General features: G+C 43.8%; 1 protein-coding gene across 1 annotated transcript in view; it reads left to right on the forward strand.

Annotated features, from left to right (window-relative positions):
- Window positions 1–22,021, forward strand: part of NEK10 (NIMA related kinase 10) — a 681,202-nt gene that overhangs the window by 216,546 nt on the left and 442,635 nt on the right. Inside the window, exons 20-21 of the mRNA XM_069212020.1 lie at window positions 1,446–1,491; window positions 10,248–10,369. Of these exons, the coding sequence (XP_069068121.1) occupies window positions 1,446–1,491; window positions 10,248–10,369 (168 nt within the window). The remainder of the gene's footprint in view (window positions 1–1,445; window positions 1,492–10,247; window positions 10,370–22,021) is intronic.

Below are 22,021 nucleotides of genomic sequence, written 5' to 3' on the forward strand. Positions count from 1 at the left end.
ATTTGTTGGGCCCAAGAAAGGGTGCCAAGAATTGAGATGTGCAGGAGAGATTTGTTGGAGCGGGTGATAGCAGAAGAACAGAGCATGAAAGTTATGCACGATGATGGCAAAGTGATTAATGAGCTTCCTGAATGGGTTGAAATGATGAGGCACATAACAGACCCACCAGATACCAAGGCACCATGAATAGGACTCAAGATCAGAATGATAATACATGGGTAACATGTTAAAGAAAAATACATGTGCTAATGTTAACTAATGTCCAAGTCACCAAGTGCTGCTTGAATCAATGCTGAAACATATTAATGCACTCTAAGAGAATGGAAAACATAAGTTCAGAAGAGGGGAATGTGATCAAGGCTAGGCACACATACTGGGGTCACCCAGTTGTGATTAAGCAATATAGGTTGGCACAAATCATCAATTGTATATCAATGCTAATTCTCTGTGATGATACTGATTATGATGTAATGCTTATAAATGTACCAAAATATATTTTACAAATATAATAAGTGAGCTACAAATTCTGTGTTGCTCCCTAGCGCTAAGATTGTTTCATTTGGTGAGGAAATCAAACCTGGATTTAGGAACCTCAGGCTTGAAATAGGATAGTGGCCACAAATAAGGATTTTTTGTAACTTGTTTTCATATTGCTCTGGCTCCCTTTGACTTTTCAAATCATTGATTCATTCACCTATGATGTCTTATCTGGATGATTAAGATAGATTGATTATATGATCCCTTTATAAATATTTTATTTGGTTTTGGTGGGTCACTTTTAGCTCTGAAATGATTTATTTATAAGTATGGTATTTAGAAATATGCATGATTTTCTTTGTTGAACATCCCTAAGAAAGAGGACAGATTTAGCTTAGATTAGATTAGTTTACTGATGTTCAATGAATTAAAACGGATCTACTGGATCAGTAAGGGACAGAGTACTAACTTGCAGACGCGGTTGTCAGAATTCTACAACTATACATTTCTACAAATGGCTTGGTAGTTGCTTGACTAGGCTAGCTGATTAATAGGACTACCATACCATATATTATTCAGGATAAAGAACCAGTTTACTGTCTAGTAGCAGGTGGATCTGGTTGCCTAAACCAATAATTAAAATCCCTGAGAACAATGAAGTGATTAATTTGCCTAGTCAAACATGTTAGGGTCTAACTAAAACCAGATGTTGTGTCTGGAAGTCTGTATATTAGAACATTTAGTGTGATGGCGAAGAGTTTTAGCCACCTTTACTGGGGAGTCCAAAATCAAGGGGTGCAGTATATTACAAAACCGAGAACCTGTATACTGTACACTGAAAGCATATCTGACCAAGTGATTAAATCTCTAAACCAATGGCGTGTTTATGCCTCTTGGTGTATTGGAATCTTGGAATGCCCCTTCTCGTCTTATGATTTTAAATATGTCTATTTATTTTGTCTTTGCAGCTTTACCATCCAAATGTTGTGCGATATTATAGAACCTTTCTAGAAAGTAAGTTTACATTTTGTGATTTTAACCAGTGTTTTGTATAATCACAACACATACAGTTGTAAAGTAAAATCACACAATTTTTCTATAAATTATTTTTCATCAATATTAAAGAGCAATGCTTTGAATCCTGTAAATGATAATGATTACAATAAGCTGGATCAGAAGAGGTTCTCAGTGGCAAGTTTCAATCATGACTGGATGCGCCCCAAATAATTTCAAGACTCACATGAAATCTTACTCTGATACCACATCTGGACACAATGGCAATCAATGATATGGGTTGGTGGAGGAAGGTAGGCATTGGTATGGATAGTGGTGTGGGAGTTGGTGGTACGGGCATCTAGGAGATTTATGAGAGGAGATTTATGACGACATGGCCACCACTGTCGTCGATGAGATTGAGGCAAAACATTCCAAGATGGTGCCTTCCATAGGTTTACTTCCTCTTGCGATTAGGATTGGCTGACTTCACTTCTCTTACTATTGATGTACTTTCCTGTTTAATTTGAAATGCTGTTCAAGTCTCTACCCGGAGTCCGCATCCTCCGGTGGGCTAATCATGAGGCCAGGCTCTACCTCGTTTTCAGGGCAATGAGCGGTACTACTGCACCTGTAAGAGTGGCAGACTCTATTAAGATCTATTATAATCCACTGTGCTGACATCTTTTTAATAAATACCAGGGTTTCTCCGTTTCCTATCCTTTTCCCCTCCTGTTTCTCCTAAATCAAATGCGCTACACTGGCCCCCATTTTCCATGCAGGTTTATTAAGCCACTGTTTGGCAGAGGGGGTGTCTGCTTGCATTCCTTGAATATGTTGTCATGAGAAGGAAATCTGCGAAAGGAATATAAAAGGGGTGTCATAATTATCACACTACTCAGAGTTACCATTCCTACTCGAATTCCTTTTGTACAGTGATCTGAATTTAACTTTGAGTTTGTAATTGTTGCCTAAATGTGCCTGCACTTATCCTCGTATCCAAAAAGATGGACGGAATGTAGACCAAGTCAAACATTCACCCCCAGTCACAGATCTGGGTTTAATCATCAGTTTTTTTGCTCACCATGCCAGGGAGGACCTGGCGTGGCAGTAAGGGCTGGACTGTTCCCATGAGGAACAGGGTTAAGACTGATTTGCATATGGTGGGGTCCAAACTGGAGTGGTGTGGTGAGCAAAAAAACAATGGATTAAACCCAGATCTTTGTGACTGTAGGTGAATGTTTGCATTGTTCAGCATTCTGTCCATCATCTGTTCTTTTTGCAGTTGCATTTATCCTCATGGCATCTCGTATATCACTGTGAATATAAAAATGTTTGACTGTAGCACATTATTTAATGTTGCACCTTCTCGACCAGGCAGTAAAAATCAATTTACAGAGTGTAATGAATTGATGCAATAGTAAAAGGATTTTTCATTGTCCCTAACTAACATGCCACATTTTCCAAAGGCTGCTGCAAGCATATCCATTCCAATACTTGCTCACCCATCAGTTATAATACCTAAGAAGATGATAGGGGGATATAGGAGTAATCTATGTAGATTTCAAACAATCTGATGGATACTTCTTGCAGCAGGTCCCTCACCCTATGACTATCCTCCAGTTATCAGACTGGATCCGGAATTTTTTTCAGCAGAAATAGCTCCATAGTTCATCCGGATGACACTTCACCAAACCAGACACGGCTGTGCCTACCCAGTATATGATGAAGCAAACCTCCATAAGCCGCCATCTCGCGTTCTGTTGTAAGGCCCTGTTTTTTTTTTTTTTTAACTTTACTGGTGCGGGTCTGGAGTGTTTTTTCAATATCAACTGAAAAATTCCTCCAATTTGTGACCGCAACTAGGTCACATTTTAGCTCATAAGGTTCTGGAGTTCAAACCTTGTTGAGAGTGTTGATAGGTGATCTTGTTATCAGATCTCGCCAACATCTGCATGAAGTGTATATTGCTTCTCCATGAGCCCTTGGCCTGAGATTCATGCACCTCCGTGCACTTGAACACTATGAGAGAGCAATAGGTCAAGTTGTTCTTGGCTCTAGCCGTTACAGTTCCCTCTGAACAGTCTCTATCTCCTTCCTGGTAAGCTTCCTAACAAGGACATGTCCGCCAAGCAATCTTACTAAATGAAAACAAAAAAACAAATGCCATTGGAAGGAGAATTCCTGTTCTTCCTTGAGGAAACTGTTCTGCTCCAGGAATTGTTTGGAGAGTCAGCAATAGTATATCCTGCCACCATTCTCTTCCTTCTCCTCTTTGAAGTTGACCCTCTTCTCAAAAACGTAAACTGGAGTTTACTTCTCTGTCTGATGATTCATCCTAGGTTGAAACCTTTTGTAAGGCTATTCAAATATCTAAATGATAACCCTATATACTTCTTGGCTAATCCCCCAAGGTTGGACCTGTTCCTATGGTTTGACGATTTTTGGCAGCTCCAACCTCAATGGTATCTGACTCCACAGGCTCTGTCCGTGGTGCTGCTTCCGATGAAGCCCTTGTCTGCTAAGGCACTGGCTCAGGTGCCCTCAACACGGATTCTGATATAGACTCTGCCACCCTCAGAACAGTTCCCATTTCGTCATCTCAGCTCTCAAAGGAGGCAGAAAATATTTGAGTGGCCAGAGAAAAAGTTAGAGCCACAGCTGAGGACCGGACCATGAAAGAGCCTCTTGCTGGAGCACAGAGATTTGCCTAAATGGAGGTCCTTGGATTGTGATGCTCTGACATGCCTAACCAAGACTGCAGGTGCACAAAGGGAGATGATTTGCAGGCTGATACCCTCCTTATACTGATGCTCAACGCTGGCAGACCTATGCAAGACAGCTGTGACACCTCTATCAACTGCAGAGCCTAATTCTAATATCCTGAAGGAAATTCTGCAACCATCTTTGGTGGCGCTGGAACTGATAGCAAGCATTTAGCAATGACTGCCAAGGAGAAACCCTTATTGGGCCCAGCAGGTCACTGGTAGATCACATAACATCTAAGACACAGGCTTTCCAATTCCAAGTTCTTATCAATACACCCTTCTCCACAGAGCTTTAAGCAATGTCCTCCAAGCTAAGCCCCCAGTGCTTGCCCAACTGCCCCTTGCGGTTGTGAGTACAAACGATATGCTTAAAGAAAAGGTTTTCGTATCAGGCAGTCCAATCCTATGTGGTGCCAATGCAACACATGTTCAGCATGTCCACGGTTTGTGAGAATAAGCATGGATGGCTGTAGTAAGCCTGTGTGACCACATGAAAAAGCCCTTCTCCAATCTGATGAGCAACAGTTTATACTGCCAAGCAGATTCTAAAATGTGGCCTGGTTTTAGTTGACAAGATAGCTTGATCCCTGGCTGCCATCGTCACTCCCCTCAGGCATGCCTGGATGCATTACACAGGTTCCTCAGGAGATGTCCAGGCCTCCCCAATGGGCATACCCTTTGATAAACTGAGATTGTTCAGGCAGATAGCCATATCTTCCCTGGAACAATTCAAGAGTAGCTGTGCCACAACAAATTTACTGGGTCTTGTCTTCCCTGTCAAACAGTTCCACCAACAACAGTTGGTTCTAGGGCTTCTCTGGAGGCCAACTTTCAATGCAGAATTCTCAACTGGTGCAGACCCCACTGCAGTTTAACTGGTTCTTTTGTAGAAATGGTGGACCAAAGAGACCCTAACAGCTGAAGCAGCTTCTTAAGTCTCCCCTACTTCTCACTCGACCTGTGGCTTCAAGATGTCTTTGATGTCTCCTCCCTTCACAACCAGCGTCTGGTACTGGGGAGAGTCTCTAATTTTGTCACCAACTGGGACATGGTCACACGGGATCGCTGGGTGTTCCTTATCTACAAGGGTCACTCTTTTACTTTCTGCTGTGGGCGGGGGAGGTGGGTCTCAGACCCACTCTTGACCTAAGTCTCCTAAAGTTTCTTTATTCAACAGGGCAAGCTCAAGATGTTGTCTTTGAGTCAGACCCCCCCAACCCTTAACGCACAGGATTGGAGGGATTCCCTGGTATCTAGGATGACTATTTCCATCTACCAAACCTTTTGTTGTAGGTGCTGCTATACTTCACAGTAGATTCCATCACATCCAATTCAGTATACTACCATTTGTACTTATGGCGGGTCTCTGAGTCTTCACCAGAGTGCTAGCTGTGTAGCTCTTTCATTCAAAGTCAGGGGCACTGTATTTCTGTATGTGGAAGAATGGCTGGTGAAGGGGGAGGAGGGTCTCCTGTGCAGGTAACAGACTATCTGCACCCCATTATCAACCTTCTTCACCTTGTGGGCTTCTTTATCCATCTTCAGAAGTCTGATCTCTCTTCCCTGCCCAGAGGCTGAACTTCAGGAGACCTGTTTGAGAGCCTTTTCTTTGCCTCAGGCAATCTCGGACCCTCAAGAATGAAATTATTTTAATATTTTTAAATCCGATTGTGGTCCCAGTTCAGCGTTGCCCTTATCTGCTGGTTTACCTGACGCTTTATGCATCCTCAGACTTCCTGTTGGATGCATGCCAAATGGATAATGAGGTCCAGATAGGCTGCCTAAGATGACTGTGGCCCCAGCATCAAAGGAGTCTCTTGGCTCACATACCTCAGACCTCTATAGGTGGATGTGCTTCTTCATTGATTAGAGTTGGTTATTAGAGCTACTCCCTTGTTGGGCTGGGGCACATGCAGGTAAATGATAGAACAAGGCCTTTGGTCCAATCTGAAACAATGATTGCACGTTAATTTATTGGAGCTGCAGGAACTACGCTCTGCGGTAAAGACTTTTTTCCCCTCCATCTTTCGGAAAACACCATTCTGCCTTTTACATCAAGAGGCAGGGCAGTGTAGGTTCTTGGATACTATGTTGCTAGTCCACGTGTCTGGGGCAGTGAACTCTTCAATGGCAATTTCTCATGGCAGCCAACCTGGTGGGCTCTCTGAGCATGAAGGCGGATGCTGGAGGGTTATGAATATGAATTTCATAGCGAATGACAGACAGGATTCTCTCCCAATCGGAGTGGGCTTTATATGGATCTTTTTGCCACAAGAGAAGAGAAAGTGCCACCTAGTCTGTGTCCAGCACTTCTTTCCCCCCTTCCTTCCACCCTCCGTAGAGGGTGCCTTTCAGATCACATAGTCTATTCTGCGGGTTCCCTATATTCCCTCTTTTTTAAAAGCCCTACAGAAGGTTTGTGAGGATGTTCTCAACTAATTTGGTACGCCGATCTGTTCAGCACTGGGCCTCTCTCCCCCTTCCGTTAAGAAAAGGTCAGCTGTTGCAGGAAATGGAGTCCTCCATCCCACTCCTCAGATGCTTCATCTACACACTGAGATTTAGCAGTGACATCTAGAAGTTTTCTCCCATTACCAGATATAGTGGATGTTATCTTGACTCTTCGAAAAATCTGTTGGTCTCTGCAGGCTGCTGTTTCAAATGTATTCCTTCATGGAAGTCCACATGTGTAAATCATTTCATCAGGTGCCTTTCTGATTTTTTTATTTTTATTTTTTTAGCGCTCTCCTTTGCTCAACAAAGACTGCAGTTGGTACCGTCAAGGTGGTTCTGGCTACTCTTTCTGTTCTTCTTTGTCTTTCTAATCACCCTTTTTTATCCAGGTCATCCTTACTGGCACTATTTTTAAAACGCTAATCCCACTTCTTTCCTCCTACGCAATTCTGCAGTGGTATTTAAACAATAGTGTTAAAATTCCTAATGCAATGCCAGCTTCAAGTCATGCATAGTTGTTCAGATTACTTCAGTTTGTACACTTAGGCCCTCATTTTGAACAGTTCATGCTGGCGGTCTTCCCAGTGACCGCCAGCTCCCCCGGAACCCTGCCGGCTGTATAATAGACATTCCCCTGGGCCGGCCGGCGGAAACATTGTTTCCACCCTCCGGCCCAGAGGAATGCCTGGCCGGGATATTGACGGCGGCTCCACATGGAGCCGCCGCTAATGCCTCTGTGCGGTGGGTGCAGATCCACCTGTCGCACAGATCACTGCCTGTAAATCGGGCAGTGACCTGCGCGATGGGGCTCTGTGCAGGGGCCACCGGGGGTGCCCCGGAGCACCCCTTCTGTCAGCTTTTCCCTAGCGGGGAAACCCGCCAGGGAAAGGCTGGGGGATTTGGGATCATTATCCGAGGGGCAGCTGCGCTGCCCTGTTGGATAATGGTGCTGTTCACCTCCAGGCTGCCTGACGGAGGCAGCCTGGCAGTGGGTGAGGGCCGCCATTCATTATGTGGCGGTGTAGGCTGCCATGCCGGCTGGCGGGATTTCCAGCCACCGCCGGCATGGCAGCCCACACTGCCATGTTCATAATGAGGGCCTTGAGCAGTATGTTCGACCCTTGAAGTTGGTGAGTTAGAAGCTCTATCGGTCTGGCCACCATTCACTGTTTTCTATCCAGATCAGCTGGTTCTCCATATTTGCCTATCTTCTCTGACAAAAGTTGTATCTGCCTTTCACATGGAACTGTCTATAAGCCTATCAGTTTTTTCCCCTACTTGCCCTACCACGGGAGAGGTATGCATGATTTCACAGACTGTACCCAAGACTGTTACTAATGACATTGACCGTAGAATAGACAGGACCATGTGGATGATGAGTTTGTCATAGACTGCAAGTCTGACTGTCATTCGTGCATAGTCTGACGGACATTTCAACTTCTACTGTATGTGGTAGAGGTATTCTGGGTAATATTTGCTGGGTGGCCACCAGGCCTGCATACCTTTGCCAATCATTATGTGTATTGCTTTGAGGTTCTTCAGGTTAGGTATGTGATGAAAGATGTATCTATCAGAAGGAAATTGGCTTCCTTTAACTAATGACATTTGTGATGGATATATATATATCTTCTTGCAGTTTCCTAACTGGCCTCTCTGGTCCCCTTCTGAAAAAGTGCCATACTTAATACTAGCCTAGGATATATAGAGAGATTAATGCTTTTATTGTTCACTACCAGTGAGCTCTACTGGTTCCTCTGTGCATACCTTGCCTAGGCATGAAGGAAAACAAAAGGAATCCATGGCAGGATCCACCGATGTTGTCACATCCTTGGTGGATGGAACTGTGACTGGAAGTGTGTGCCACCACCTATTAATGCTAGAGAGCTATTGCCCGCGAAACGTTTTCCGAATTCGGACTGGTGCCTATTGGATATTCTTTAGGTAAGGAATCTACAGGAACATAAAGTATCCATCAGAAATATAGTTTCTGAAGGTAAGCAACTTTCTCTTTCAATCCTGTATAGTTAAGAAATGTGTTTACTACTTCAGTTTCGTCCATATGAAAGCCCCACACTTTTGAAACCTATGCTAAAGCTTGGGCAGCAAGAGAAGTGTGAAGCAGTGCAGGGTATCTCAACCAAACCTTCCATTAAGTTACGCTCAGTGGTGTCCTGATAGGGAGCGAGGGAGAGCTTTGATCATGAACATGTCCTGAGTAAAAGCCTTATAAATTGACTTTGAAGTTATGGAATGTGGTTTGATTTAGGACCTTATCTAGCTTTTGACAGATAGTACTTTGTCCGCCATCCTGACGGATCACCGTTTGTTATAGTTAGAGATGACTGACGATTGAGGGATCATCTCTGTACATTGAACGGAACCTCCATTGTGGCTGTTCTTTTCAATGTATAGCAGATTTGGTGGTTGCCTGCTGTTGGTTTTGATGCCATTGGACAAACATTTTCAAAGTTTTTCTTTTTCAGAAATAGACTCCCTAAGTAAGAGTTTGATTTAGTAGAAAAATAAAACTAATGACCCCAACACCTTGGCACTTTTCTCCCAGGGTTTGAGGGTCATCATTTTTTTTCTGTCCGTCAACTGGCATGTTTTCCCCCTGGCATTGATGGACAGGAAAACATAGACTACCCACAATTTGCTGGGCAATGTTATGTACTGCCTCCAACAACACCTACTCCATCAGGCTGTTGGAGGACGTTGTCAGCCAATGGAGCCAGTGAGGACCATTGCCTTCATCCTCTTGAAAACACTTAAGGAGAGCCTAATACAAAGGTTTGAATGTCTCTGAGCCTTCTGGTAGATGTAAAAATCCCATGATAATGTGAGTTGAAAAAATATATATTTCCCTATCCTAGTTCTTATCCTGTGGTGAAATAAAATGTATCATTACTTTCAACATGCTAATTTCTTTCTTGAACAGAGACAGTGGTAACACCTTTTCTGGCAAATGAGTTGAAAACAGACCAAAAGGAGGCTCTTAAAGCATTGCCTGGATAAGGCTTATATGTTAACATTAGCTAAAGTGGGGATAGGTCAATGAAGGTCTGGAAAAACCCTAACCTCAATTGTTCTTTGTTAGTATTGGTGTTTGCTGTTTTCCATGCCTGGCATCGTAATCACCTGTAATGGGAATATTTAGGTCATTCATGTAATATTGTCTTCGTTCTCTTTCTGGCTGGCATTTCCTGCTCTTTACTCACAAAATATATGGAGATTTTGGTCTGTATGCATAGTTGGGTAAAGAAGAGTCAAGTAAATGTAGTTGTCACATTCATGATTATCTACTTATGTTTTCCTTCAATTAGATAGATATCCACTGGAATTATGAGTTGATTAAGTTAATTCCTTGCTACTAAAATACATGAAAAAGAGATTATTACAGGAGTAATGGATCATTTTACATTCATTAGCAGAACATCCTGATCTACTTGGACCATATAGAACCATAAGAAAATCTGTTTTCATTAAAATATATATATATATGGGCAGATACTGTGTACAAATCTAACATATTGGTATTTTCATGTCACCCTACAGGTGATAGACTGTACATAGTCATGGAGCTCATCGAGGGGGCACCTTTGGGAGAGCACTTTAATTCTTTAAAGGAGAAACAGCAACAGTTTACAGAAGAAAGAATCTGGAATATTTTTATACAGGTGAGCTCCAGCAGCCATTATTATCAGATAGTGTCTTCTCTTAACTCCTTTCTTCTATTATGTTCTAGATCAAATAAACTCTTTCCTGGCTTTGCAGGTTCATTTCCTTCTATCCTCCATGCTGTTTTTTTATCTTACCCGTCCAGTTATCTTTCTGTTTCCTCTCTTATTTGCATATTTCTGTGTAGACGATCCAGATGGGTACTTCTGGCTTCAGATCCTTCACCCTGTGAACATCACATCGTCAGGGCCAACTGAATCTAGAAGGTCCTGCAATAGCTTTTTCATAACATTTGGTGGTGCCATCAGCCTCTGCCATGATTCTCCTGGTCCAGACTAGATGACACAGATACACATATTGACACTATCTGTGCATGCTGACATTAGTGGTTCTTTCTCTGCACCCTAAAACACAGATCTGCAGCCTTGATCCTACCAAATTCGGTTATTACTGAAACCCCTTCAGTTCAAATTATTATTGCAGTGGCGCCGGAATATGGCAACCTAAGAAGAAAAGCTTCAAACTATCTTTCATGAGTCTGACGCAGATGTTGGACACTGATCTGCATGACGCCTGCTTGTGCTACCTCAGTATCAAATATGAGACTAAGGGCCAGATGTAGAAAGCTTTTTGCACGTCGCAAACAGCGAATTTTGCTGTTTGCAACGTGCAAAAAGCACATTGCAATGCACAAACCTCGTTTTGCGATTCGGTAACCTGGTTACAGAATCGCAAAACGGGTTTGCGAGTCGCAATTAGGAAGGGGTGTTCCCTTCCTAATTGCGAGTCGCAGTGCAATGCAGGATTGATTTGTGACCACAAACGCGGTCGCAAACCAATCACATTTAGCACCCATGTCAAATGGGTGGTAACCCATTTGCAAAAGAGAAGGGGTCCCCAGGGGACCCCTTCCCCGTTGTGAATGGCACTGCAAAAAAAATTTCTGCTCTGAAAAAATTAAACAAAAAACGTTTCATTTTTCGTTTTTGTAATGCATCTCGTTTTCCTTTAAGGAAAACGGGCTGCATTACAAAAAAAAAAAAAACTTTTTTATTAAAAAGCAGTCACAGACATAGTGGTCTGCTGTACGCAGCAGGCCACCATCCCTGTGAAGGCCACCATTCGCACGGGGTCGCAAATTGCGAACCACCTCATGATTATTCATGAGGTGGGCATTTGCGACCCCCTTGCGAATCGCAGATGGTCAGGGACACCATCCAACATTCAGAATTGCGACTCGCAATTTGCGGGTCTCAATTCTAAATGTTGCTACATCTGGCCCTAAATTCTCTGACAGATGCTCAGGGCTAGTCTCAATCCAGATAGTGAAGTTGGCCTTCCTCCTAACATGCCTTCTACAGTGATGTCAATGGTGAAGTTGAGGCTCACGTCAAAATAGAAAAAGAGATACCAGCTAGGGTAAATGAGGTCTTTTGATGTCCTAAAGAAATCCTGCAGTCTATTCTAGAAACCCAACTCTAGCTTCAACTTCCTCTTCAATCCTGCTGCTGAATCTGCAACCAAAGTGCCTTCCATTCCTGGAGCCATCGTCAATGCCACAGCATATGTAGGCCTTCAAGGAGGCCATGAGGCAGATGTTCAAAATGTTTATGTCTCCAGTTGACACGCCTTTTAGCCTCATTGAGCTAGCCTGGGTTCTTAGTCAAGCGTCTTTCAAATTGTCCATCGCCAGCACCTGCGGACTTCAGACAGAGTTAGCCTGCTCCGTCTCTGGTATTTCAGGAGGATGGAGACTAATTTTGGGTCAGATTCTGATGTGTACACAGTCTTCAACATGCCAAACATGAGGGAAGTGTTGATGAGGGTAGCTGATAACGTCCTCCAGTCTCATTATGCTAATGCTAATTGATATCTAGACTTATAGAATGCTAGTGGTCTAGATATCTTTCCATAAAATATCCCGGATTCTCCTTTGGGGCCCTGCATTGAAGAAAGTGCTTCTGTAGTTCAAAGGGTGGCTGTAGTGTTTCCAACGAGTACTCTAAGGCAAACCTCTGATAGAGATTTTGCAAAGTGAACCTTCTATATTGGAGCTTCTGTTGCCATTTAACAAGGCTGTGCTTGATCCAAACATAGCGGTTTAGTCAAACTTATCTTGTGCACCGGTAGTAAGTTGGCCCATTCGTAGGTGGCATAGACCAACACCTGGTTACTGTATTCCTGCCTTTGGTACAGGTCACCACTTACAAAGTGAACCCTAACTCCTTTCTGGCAGCCCCCTCTACACAGGGTATGGAAGAACTGATTTTTCTTCGAGCAGTCTGGCACAGTGCTCATTGCATGCGGTCTATCTGTTGGATGCTACTGTATTGGATATGGCGCTGAGGTTCTTCCTGCCTTGCCTGAAGACTTACATATTGCTTTTACACAAGTGGTCCAAGACGGACAAAACGCAGCTAAGCAAATTCTGCTTTCTACCCATTATCAGATGTCATGTCAGGATGTGCTCAACAAACCTTTCCACAGATGTTAAGGCATCATTGACTGATATGCCCTTTCATGGGGCATGCTGTTTTGGAGAAAAGGTCTGTGACTCTGAATCATTTCAGAACAGCAAAGCTACAACTCATTTGTTGGAATTTCGTTCCCAACCCACCAATTCCACCAGAACTGCAGAACGTTCAGAGGTTACTCTAGGGGCCTCGCTTTCTGCCAGCAGCATTTCTCTCATCCATCGAGCAAGCAGAGCAGGCTTTTTGTGGTGCCAGAGGCAGTCCAAAGGTCAAGGACAGCAGCAGCATGAAACCCTACTCCTTCTTCTTGCCAGGCAGTGCTTCCAAACCTCTTTCATGTGCCCTAAAACTGGTGCGTGTGTGGTGTTGGTGGGTTGCCAAAAACAACATTGTCTACTCTGCTGGCAATTGATCACTTCATACCTATGGGTCCTCCTGCAGACTGTCCAATTTGGCTATGCCCTCGCCTTTCTAAACACTCCGCCTCACATTTGACCTATTTACAGTCAGAAATAGGCAGAAAATGGCAGTAATCTTTGCATTGAAGTGTTGATGTTGCGCGCCAAGGGAGAATATAGAGCATGTACCCAAGACAAAGCATGAACTGGGCTTCTACTAATACAGGTTCCGGATCCCCAAGAAGGACTGGAGATTGAGACTGAATTTAGACCTTCGATAACTGAACTTGCTCTTCAAGAATTATGAGATAACTCTTGTGCAAGTTATGCTAGCCTTTGACCACCAGAATTAGATGGTGTCAATGGACCTGAAGGTCATGTACTTGTATGTACCAATCCTGCAGTTCCAGGAAGTTTCTTTGCTTTGTGAATGGATCAAGCCACTCCAAGTTCACCGTCCTCCCTTAAGACCTTATATTGAGATATCAGTTCTTTATAAAGGTCATGTCAATGGTTGCAGCCTATCTTCGCAGAACAGAAATAAATGTATTCCTCTACCTCAATGACTGGCTGCTGACGGTGGGCACACAACAGTAAGTCTTGGCTTAGGTGCAGAAGACAATGCCATTGTAGTCCATCCTGGGATTTTTGTCTATTATTCAGCCTCCCTAAAGGCTGCCTTTTATAGGGCCCACCTTGTACACAGTTGCCTTGAAGACCTTTCTACCTTCAGAGACAATTTGGGGCATTCAGGCTATGATCCTTTTGTTTCACGACAGAGCTAGCATTCCAGCTCTGGTAGTTCTGAGTCTCCTAGGCCTATTAGCATTTTACATCCTTCTGGTGCCCCTCTCCTAGTGCCTTAAGTGGGCCCTCCAGTGAAACCTGAGCCTGCAGTGGGCCCGGTGGTCTGACAGGATCTGTATCTTTGATGAGGTGGCTCAGGACCTCCAGTTGTGGATGATAGGTATGAATCGGACGTGTGGTAGGCCATTCTCCCTATCCCCTTTGGAAGTCACTGTAATAATGGATGCATCTTCTCACATTTGTGAAGAGCGCCTGGATGGTATGGAGATCAGAGTCCTCTGGTTCCTGGTGGAGCAGGTCACCACATATATTTACTGGAGCTGCATATCATCTGCCTGTCTCTCACGACTTTCTTTCTTCTGTGTGGAGGAGGCTGATCCGGCTGTTGATAGACAACACTGCCACCAGCGGGGTAGTATGGTGCCATGTTTCCTCTGTTTAGAGACATTAAGATACGGCCCTGGCTGGCAAATCAGGTGATCTACCCGACAGTCAGCTACTATGATCCCTCAATATCAGGGCATTTTGATCTCAGCGGGTGTCATCTTGCAGACCACAAGCGGCTTCTTCTCCTGGAAGAATCACAGAACACCTTCAAACAGTGAGCCGAACTATTGGGAGACCATGTTGTTACCTCTGAAAACACTATTTGCCCAGCGTTTTGCATTCAAGGGGGTCTGGGACTCTGAACTCATGACTTGAGCATATGTCCCTCCACTTAATATTGGGAGGATCTACTGTCTCAGCTAGAGGGAAAACTTTTAAAACCCAGCTTTCACAATTTAAACCTCCATGCATGGAGATTGAGTTGAAGAAATTAAGAGATTTTTATCTTGTGTCAAAAGTGGTGGAGATTGTTCTAGCTGCACAACACCACTTCAAATGTATATATACGCATTGCTGGACTGTTTGTCTCCTGGTGTAACGATAACCATATTGACCCCTTACAGGCAAAATTGTCCGATGCTCTTTTGTTTCTATTGTATTTGGCACAGCAAGGCCTTCCTGTACGCACAGCTAAGGGCTATTTATCAGCCTTTTCAGTCTTTGTTCATTTTTCTGATCAATACTCATTATTCAAATCATGTTTTCTTTGTTCTCTTCATTATGCTGCATACAGGCCTTAATTTGGTCTTGATCTTTGTGATATGTGTTCCCTTCAAGCCTCTCCACAGCTGTACGTTTAAGCTTTTAACCTTGAAAACTGTTTCTCCTTGTCATTACTTATGTGTTTTTCAACAGTGTGGTAACTTTTTCCTTACCAAGCTGGTACTTTCTTAGTACCCATCCCATGCAACATTTCCTCCAAAAGTGGCATCATGTTTCCATGTGGGGCAGTCCTTGGTGCTCCCTATGTTTTTTCATCCACCTCATCCATCTAAAGTTGCCCACTGGGTTCTGCATATCTTTCTCGTTTAAGTTCACTCTTGCCCAAATGCAGGTTGAGTAAGGAAGGGCATGGGGTGGGAACCTCCATAGATGTTGGCAAAACCTACCTGTAAATTACCGTGAAGATGATCCCACGTAGGACAAATGGGGGACAAGCCAAACTGTGGCACTAGCCACCATGCAAGACTTTTTTAAAGTATTGTTTGTTGTGGGTCTTGGGTGGTCGCCACCAGTTTAGTGTAAAAATAAGTTAACGTTCATATGATTTACTGAGTGTTATTGTATGCAATGTTGAGTTCAGAGTTTCTAGCTCACATCTTCACTACTTTGAGAGCAAAGGGTAGTTACTCCCCATTTTGAGGGTCTGCGGGTTAGAGATCCCTGTAACACAATAGGGAAATAATCTCAGTTGACATAGTTTGAGCCCAGTAACTTGTGACTGCCTTGGGGATCTCCCAGACTGGATGTGACACAATCCACCTTTAAAATCTTTTAACTAGTTGCAACAAAGCAATTCCCACTCCATTTCAAACACTTCTGATACCTCATTCTGTACTTTCATTTCCTACTGACTCTAGGAAAGATTCACAGAGGTATAGATTTAGATGGGTTACCTATGTAGGGTACATTATACTTATACCAATGTGTGGTAGGTTTTATGTCTAACTAATTAATACATATATTAACCCACAATATGCTCATATAGAAGTCACTTATGCACATATATTGTACCTTCAGAAAGTGTACTTACGTCACTGTGTTTTCACAAGTCCAAATATGACACTCACATGGACAAAAGCTTAGTGAACCAGTCCATTTATGTTCACGTGATCATGTGTACTGTCAGTGCACTGGCCCTGAACAGTATGAATCCTGCTTTATTTTCTCTGTATATGGCCTTCATATTTTAGTATACTGTGTTAAATACATTTTATGTTTAATGACTTTGTGTTTGATAAATAAGTAAAGAAAATAATTTGTGAAAAATACTATAGGTTTGTGATCATTTGTTCAAATGATTTTTATATCTGAAAGCACAGCAGATCTTTTTAACCGCCAACCTCACACTTGCATCTAAAAACACAGGTGAATGTGCTAAGTATGGCGAAAGACATCTTTGTTACTTGATATCCATAAATATCTGAATAACAGAGCATCTAAACCACAGTTTGAATCCATAGTCTCAAAAAGCTGGGAGTCTTTGCTGGTTTCTTCTCCACCTCATTTCCTCTTCTTTGCGTTTAGAACGAGCTCAGGAGTGTCATATTCCACACAGAGCTGGGCTATTATTAGTATAGTATCCTAGCCTGAGAGCTTGTGAACAATACAGCATCATGCATGATGAAGAGTGTAGGAAAGTGCCACTTTTGGCATGGTTACCCCCCTACTTTTTGCCTGACATTGATGCCAACTTTAATTGAAAGTGTGCTAGGATCCTGCTAACCAGGTCCCAAAACCAGTGTTCTTTCCCAAAATCTGTACCTTTGTTTCCACAATTGGCACACCCATGGCACACGGTTAAGTCCCTTGTAAAAGGTACCCATAGTACCAAGGGCCCTAAGGGCTGCAGCATGTATTATGCCATCCTAGAGGACCCTTCACCAAACACATACATACTGCCACTACAACTTGTGTTTGCTGGTGGGCAGAAACGACAAAGTCGACATGGCACTCCCCTCAGAGTGCCATGCCCACAAACCACTGCCTGTGGCATAGGTAAGTCACCCCTCTAGCAGGCCTTACTGCCCTAAGGCAGGGTGCACTATACTACAGGTGAGGGCATAGCTGCATGAGCACTATGCCCCTACAGTGTCAGGGTCCATTCTTAGACATTGTAAGTGCAGTGTAGCCATATTGAGTATATGGTCTGGGAGTTTCACTATAAACTCCACAGCTTCATAATGGCTTTATTGAATACTGGAAAGTTTGGTATCAAACTTCTCAGCACAATAAAACCACACTGATGCCAGTGTGGGATTTATAGAGAAATGCTCCCAGAGGGCATCCTAGAGATGTCCCCTGTATGTTAGCCCAACTGCCAGTGCAAGGCTGACCGGTCTGTGCCAGCCTGTCACTTTCAGACGAGTTTCTGACCCCATGGGGTGAGAGCTTTTTTGCTCTCTGTGGTCTGAAACAAAGCCTGTCCTGGGTGGAAGTGCTTCACCCCTCCCCCCTGAAGGAAATGTAACACTGGCGGTGAGCCTCAAAGGTTCAAGCCTAATGTTGTGCCCCAGGGCACCCCAGCTATTGGAGCTGCCCTCCCCCCAACAAAGCCCACTTTTGGCGGCAAGTCCGGAGGGAAAATTAGGGAAAGCAGGGAGGAGGGACCACCCCAGCTAGGACCACCCCTAATGTGTCCGGAGCTGAGGTGACTCCCTTCTTACAGAATCCTCCATCTTGGTTTGGAGGACAGGGACCAATAAGGTTAGGTTTGTGTCCCCCTCCTCAAAGGGAGGGGACACAGGAAGGGTGTAGACACCCCCAGGGAGAGTAGCCAATGGCTGCTGCCCTCTGACCCCTGTAACGCCCCTAAATCCAGGATTTAAATGCCTCCCTGAACCAAGCTTACCAGATTCCTGGTGACCTGACAAGAAAGAAGGACTGCTAAGCTGGACCCCTAGCAGAGCAGAAGGAAGACGCAAACTAACTCGGCCCCAGCTCTACCGGCCTTTTTTCTGCTTCAAAGAACCTGCAACAAGAAGGTGACTCATCCAGCGGGACCAGCGACCTCTGCCAAGCTCCAGAGGACTGCCCTGCACCCCAAAGGACCAAGAACTCCAGAGGTCAGTGACCCTGTCCACAAAGAAACAACACCAAGGGTCTCCAGAGCCTCCCCAGATCTGTGAGTCCTGACCACTGTGCACCTAACGCCTGTGGCCGGAGACCAGGTGGCCCAACCAGCAAGAGGGCGTCCCCAGGCGATTGTGAGCAGGTGCACACCTGGGTTGACCTCACCACCCCTCCACGACGACGCCTGCAGAGGGAATCCCGAGGACCCCCTGACTGCAAAAACTCCGGACGAAGATTTCCGACGGCCAAAGAACCACTGCACCCACAGCCCCCAGACCTTGGAGAACCTGACCTCCAGTGCAGCTACGTTCGGCAGGCAGCCCTCCTCCCTGTCCAGCCTGTTGTTTGTCCCAGCCGAACCCCTGGACCTCACCTGCAGCATCGAAGTGACCCCCAGGGTCCCCTCATAGGAAAGCATTGGGAGCCTGATGCTCTCTTTGCACCCGGCCGCCCTTGTGCCAAAGAGGGGGTGTGTTTGGTGCCTACTTGTGCTCCCCTCCCTGGTGCTCCTCTAATCCCCCCAGGTCTGCCCTCCGAAGACGTGGGTACTTACCTGCCTGTAGATCTGATTTTGAATGCTTTCAGTCTCCATAGGAGCCCATGTTAAATTTGCCTCAACTTTGACCTCTGCACCCGTCCGGCACCGTGTTGCTGGTGGTGGATGTTTGTGGTTAACTTGAACCCCAACCTCTGCACTTCCTAAAACCCAAAGACTGGAACTGTAACTTTTGTACTTCCCTGCAAATCGTACACATTTTTCTTCCCCCCCCAGGAACTGTTTCTAAAAATTGCACTGGAAACTTTTAAACCAGATAATTGCCAATGTTTCAAAAACTGTATAGCTTACTGATTTCAAACAAAGTACTGTTGATATTTGTGTCAAATACAAATCTATTGAAGTACTTACCTGCAACTTGAATCTTGTGGATCTAGAAATAAATTGAGAATATATATTTTTGCTATATAACAAACATTGGTCTGGAGTTAAGTCTTTGAGTGTGTGCTTCTTCTATTGTCTGTGTGTGTAGAACAAATGCTTTGCACTGCACTCTGTTAAGCCTAATTGTTCGACCACACTACCATGAAATAGAGCATTAGTAGTATCTACTTTAGCCTCTGGGTAACCCCTGGACTCTGTGCACACTATATCTCATTTTGATTTATTATAAACAGAGCCAGCTTCCTACAAGGAGCTAAGACATGGCAACATTAGAATCAGCTGTCTTTTCTCTCTGTTTCTATGTCCGGCCAATCTTTTTAGGAGTCCTGAGGGGAAATAGCGACACATTTACTCACTACATCAAATGACCATGTTACGCATTTGGTCATATATTAAATCTCAGAGATGAACTTGAAGTTTAGAAAGGGATTTATTGCAGACTCAAAGTCAAACTTACATACATGAGTCTCAGAAACATGCTATATATAGAGAGAATCACCAATGGAGAATTGAAGCGTTGAAGAATGTTAAATTTCACTAGCATATAAAAATCAAATATTTCTATAGTGACAATACAGAAAATAAGGAAAGGCGTATGATGCTTTGAACTGAAGGTCAGATTCTCCTGCCTAGCCATTGAATCTAAGTTCCTTAGCTATTCTAATAAACTAAAGATGAGTTCAGAGAAAAGTGTCAGCGTCGCATAAAACTTTGGTAGACTTTTTCCTAAAGAGAGATGTGAGTAGCATAAAGCCACTTAGTCTAACAAAGGGAAGGAGATCTATGTCTCCCTTATGGGTCAGCTCTAGGCAAAGGGAATCTGAATCTCAAACTAACTAAACAGCACTTTACAACCCTCCAGTAGCTGACTTCACAGCCAAGAAATGTTCCACTGCCAAGACACCATTGTGAATTCTATCCAATTAATTTTCCTTCTCTTTAGACCCCAGCTGCTTGACCTTGGTTTTACTCTTGTGTTCAGGAATCCGAAAATGGAGTGTGTTCTTAAAGCTCCTTATTACCATTTCATGTCCTTGGCAAACGGTCTTCATGCCACCTTATCAATACTTTAACAATGCACTTCTCATTAACTGGAGACTGGTACAGAGGCACCTGTAGCTTAAGAAAATAAGCAATAAAACAAGCTTCATGTTGAAGGTTAGAAACACACACAACAAATTCAGGCCTTCACTCCGGCCAAGCTAACATTGGATTAAATGCACATGTATTTAAATTACTATACATACATTTCTCATAGCACAATGAAAGGCAATATAGTTATAGGAATATATCACTTTAAAAACATTATAACACTAATACATTTGCATAATGTTGGCGTAAATGCGGTTAAGGTAAGGTATTTGCAGGCCTCTGGCTTTGACTCTGTAGTGCACCACAATTTGAAAGTAGTTTTCACACTTTATGAATGGGGCTGGTTACACTTTCTCATAATTATAATGGCACAGACAAATTATTGTCTCTTAGGTATATGGCTTCTGCGCCGGTCGTGGTGCTGTGTGTCCTAATCTCTTTCAGGCCAAACAGGCCTTCTGACATTTTTTCCACCCGCTGATCTTTTCATGTTGTGCTGTACACAAGCAGTAGGTTTGGTAGTAATTGTAATTACACTGTAGTAATCATAGTAATTTCATTACATCTGCATCACTCTTTGACACTGAATTACCAATAATTACACAATTACGCCTGTTTGTGTAGTTAAGAGTAGTCTGGGGGAAATTTGGACAACTACTTTAGCACGAATGGGCAGCTACTTGTGTTGCTGTTCATTTTGTTTTGCATTTAGCGTTATCTTCTTAGCTCATAATGCATCCTCTCCTCTTTTTGGAAGCAGGAGTGCATTTTGCCCTAAGAAATTAGAGCTAAATGCCAGGACTAATTTGGGGAAGATCCTACCCAAAGAGCAAGTTTTGCAAGCACGAGCAGCTGCTTGCGCTGCTGTTTTTTTTCTGTTGCATTTAGCACCATTTCCTTAGCGCAGAATGCATCCTTGCATCCATTTTGGGTGCGGGGGCATTTATGTAGTAAGAAAATAGCGCTAAATGGAGAATTGCCCTGCTTGTGTTATTCTGTGAATCTTGTGGCATTTTTAGATGATTCCATGTTATTACGCTACATGGAATCACGAGTTGAGCCCATCCCTAAAAAGCAGTTGGTTGAAAAGTGTCCTCTGGTGGGGTGTAGGTGGGAAGAGGTATGTATACCTTCCCTGCAGGAAAACAGGACCTCTGTGGCCCCATCATCGAAAATGGATGGGATTCCCTGAATCCTTCAAACACAGGTGGAAACAGAAAAGAGTACTTTGACAAATGATACATACGCTTAACTCATTCTAAGCACACCTTTCTGGAGACAACCACAGTGTACAGACTGCCAGGTACATTGACAACGAGCAGTTATTTGAGTTAGTGCTCCTGGACAAAGGATTGGTGGCCCCAAGAATTAGGTCCTCCACCTGCCCCCAAAAAAGTAGATAGAAATTTAGTATATTTATTGATGATGCCCTGTCCATGAAAAATCAAGTTCTATATATCTATGGCTCTTGCTCCGCTATAATGTGCATGCTCAGAAATATGGCATGGCTGCCTATGGAAAAAGACTGTGACGCAAGCCCTAATTGCTTCCCATCTAGATTATGGCAACACTTTTTTTGTAGTCATTAACAAAATACTGTTGTCTCGCATATAAATTGTGCAAATCTCTGCAGCCAGACTGATATGCAGTGGCATAATATAGACCCCGCAGCCCGTGCAGTACGGGGTGGGGGTCTGAACTCCAGAGGGACCCTCAGTACAGAACCTGGCATGAGAGCCCCTGACTAAGTCCGGAGGTGGG

This window comes from Pleurodeles waltl, chromosome 10 (assembly GCF_031143425.1).
Source record: "Pleurodeles waltl isolate 20211129_DDA chromosome 10, aPleWal1.hap1.20221129, whole genome shotgun sequence".
NCBI lineage: Eukaryota > Metazoa > Chordata > Amphibia > Caudata > Salamandridae > Pleurodeles > Pleurodeles waltl.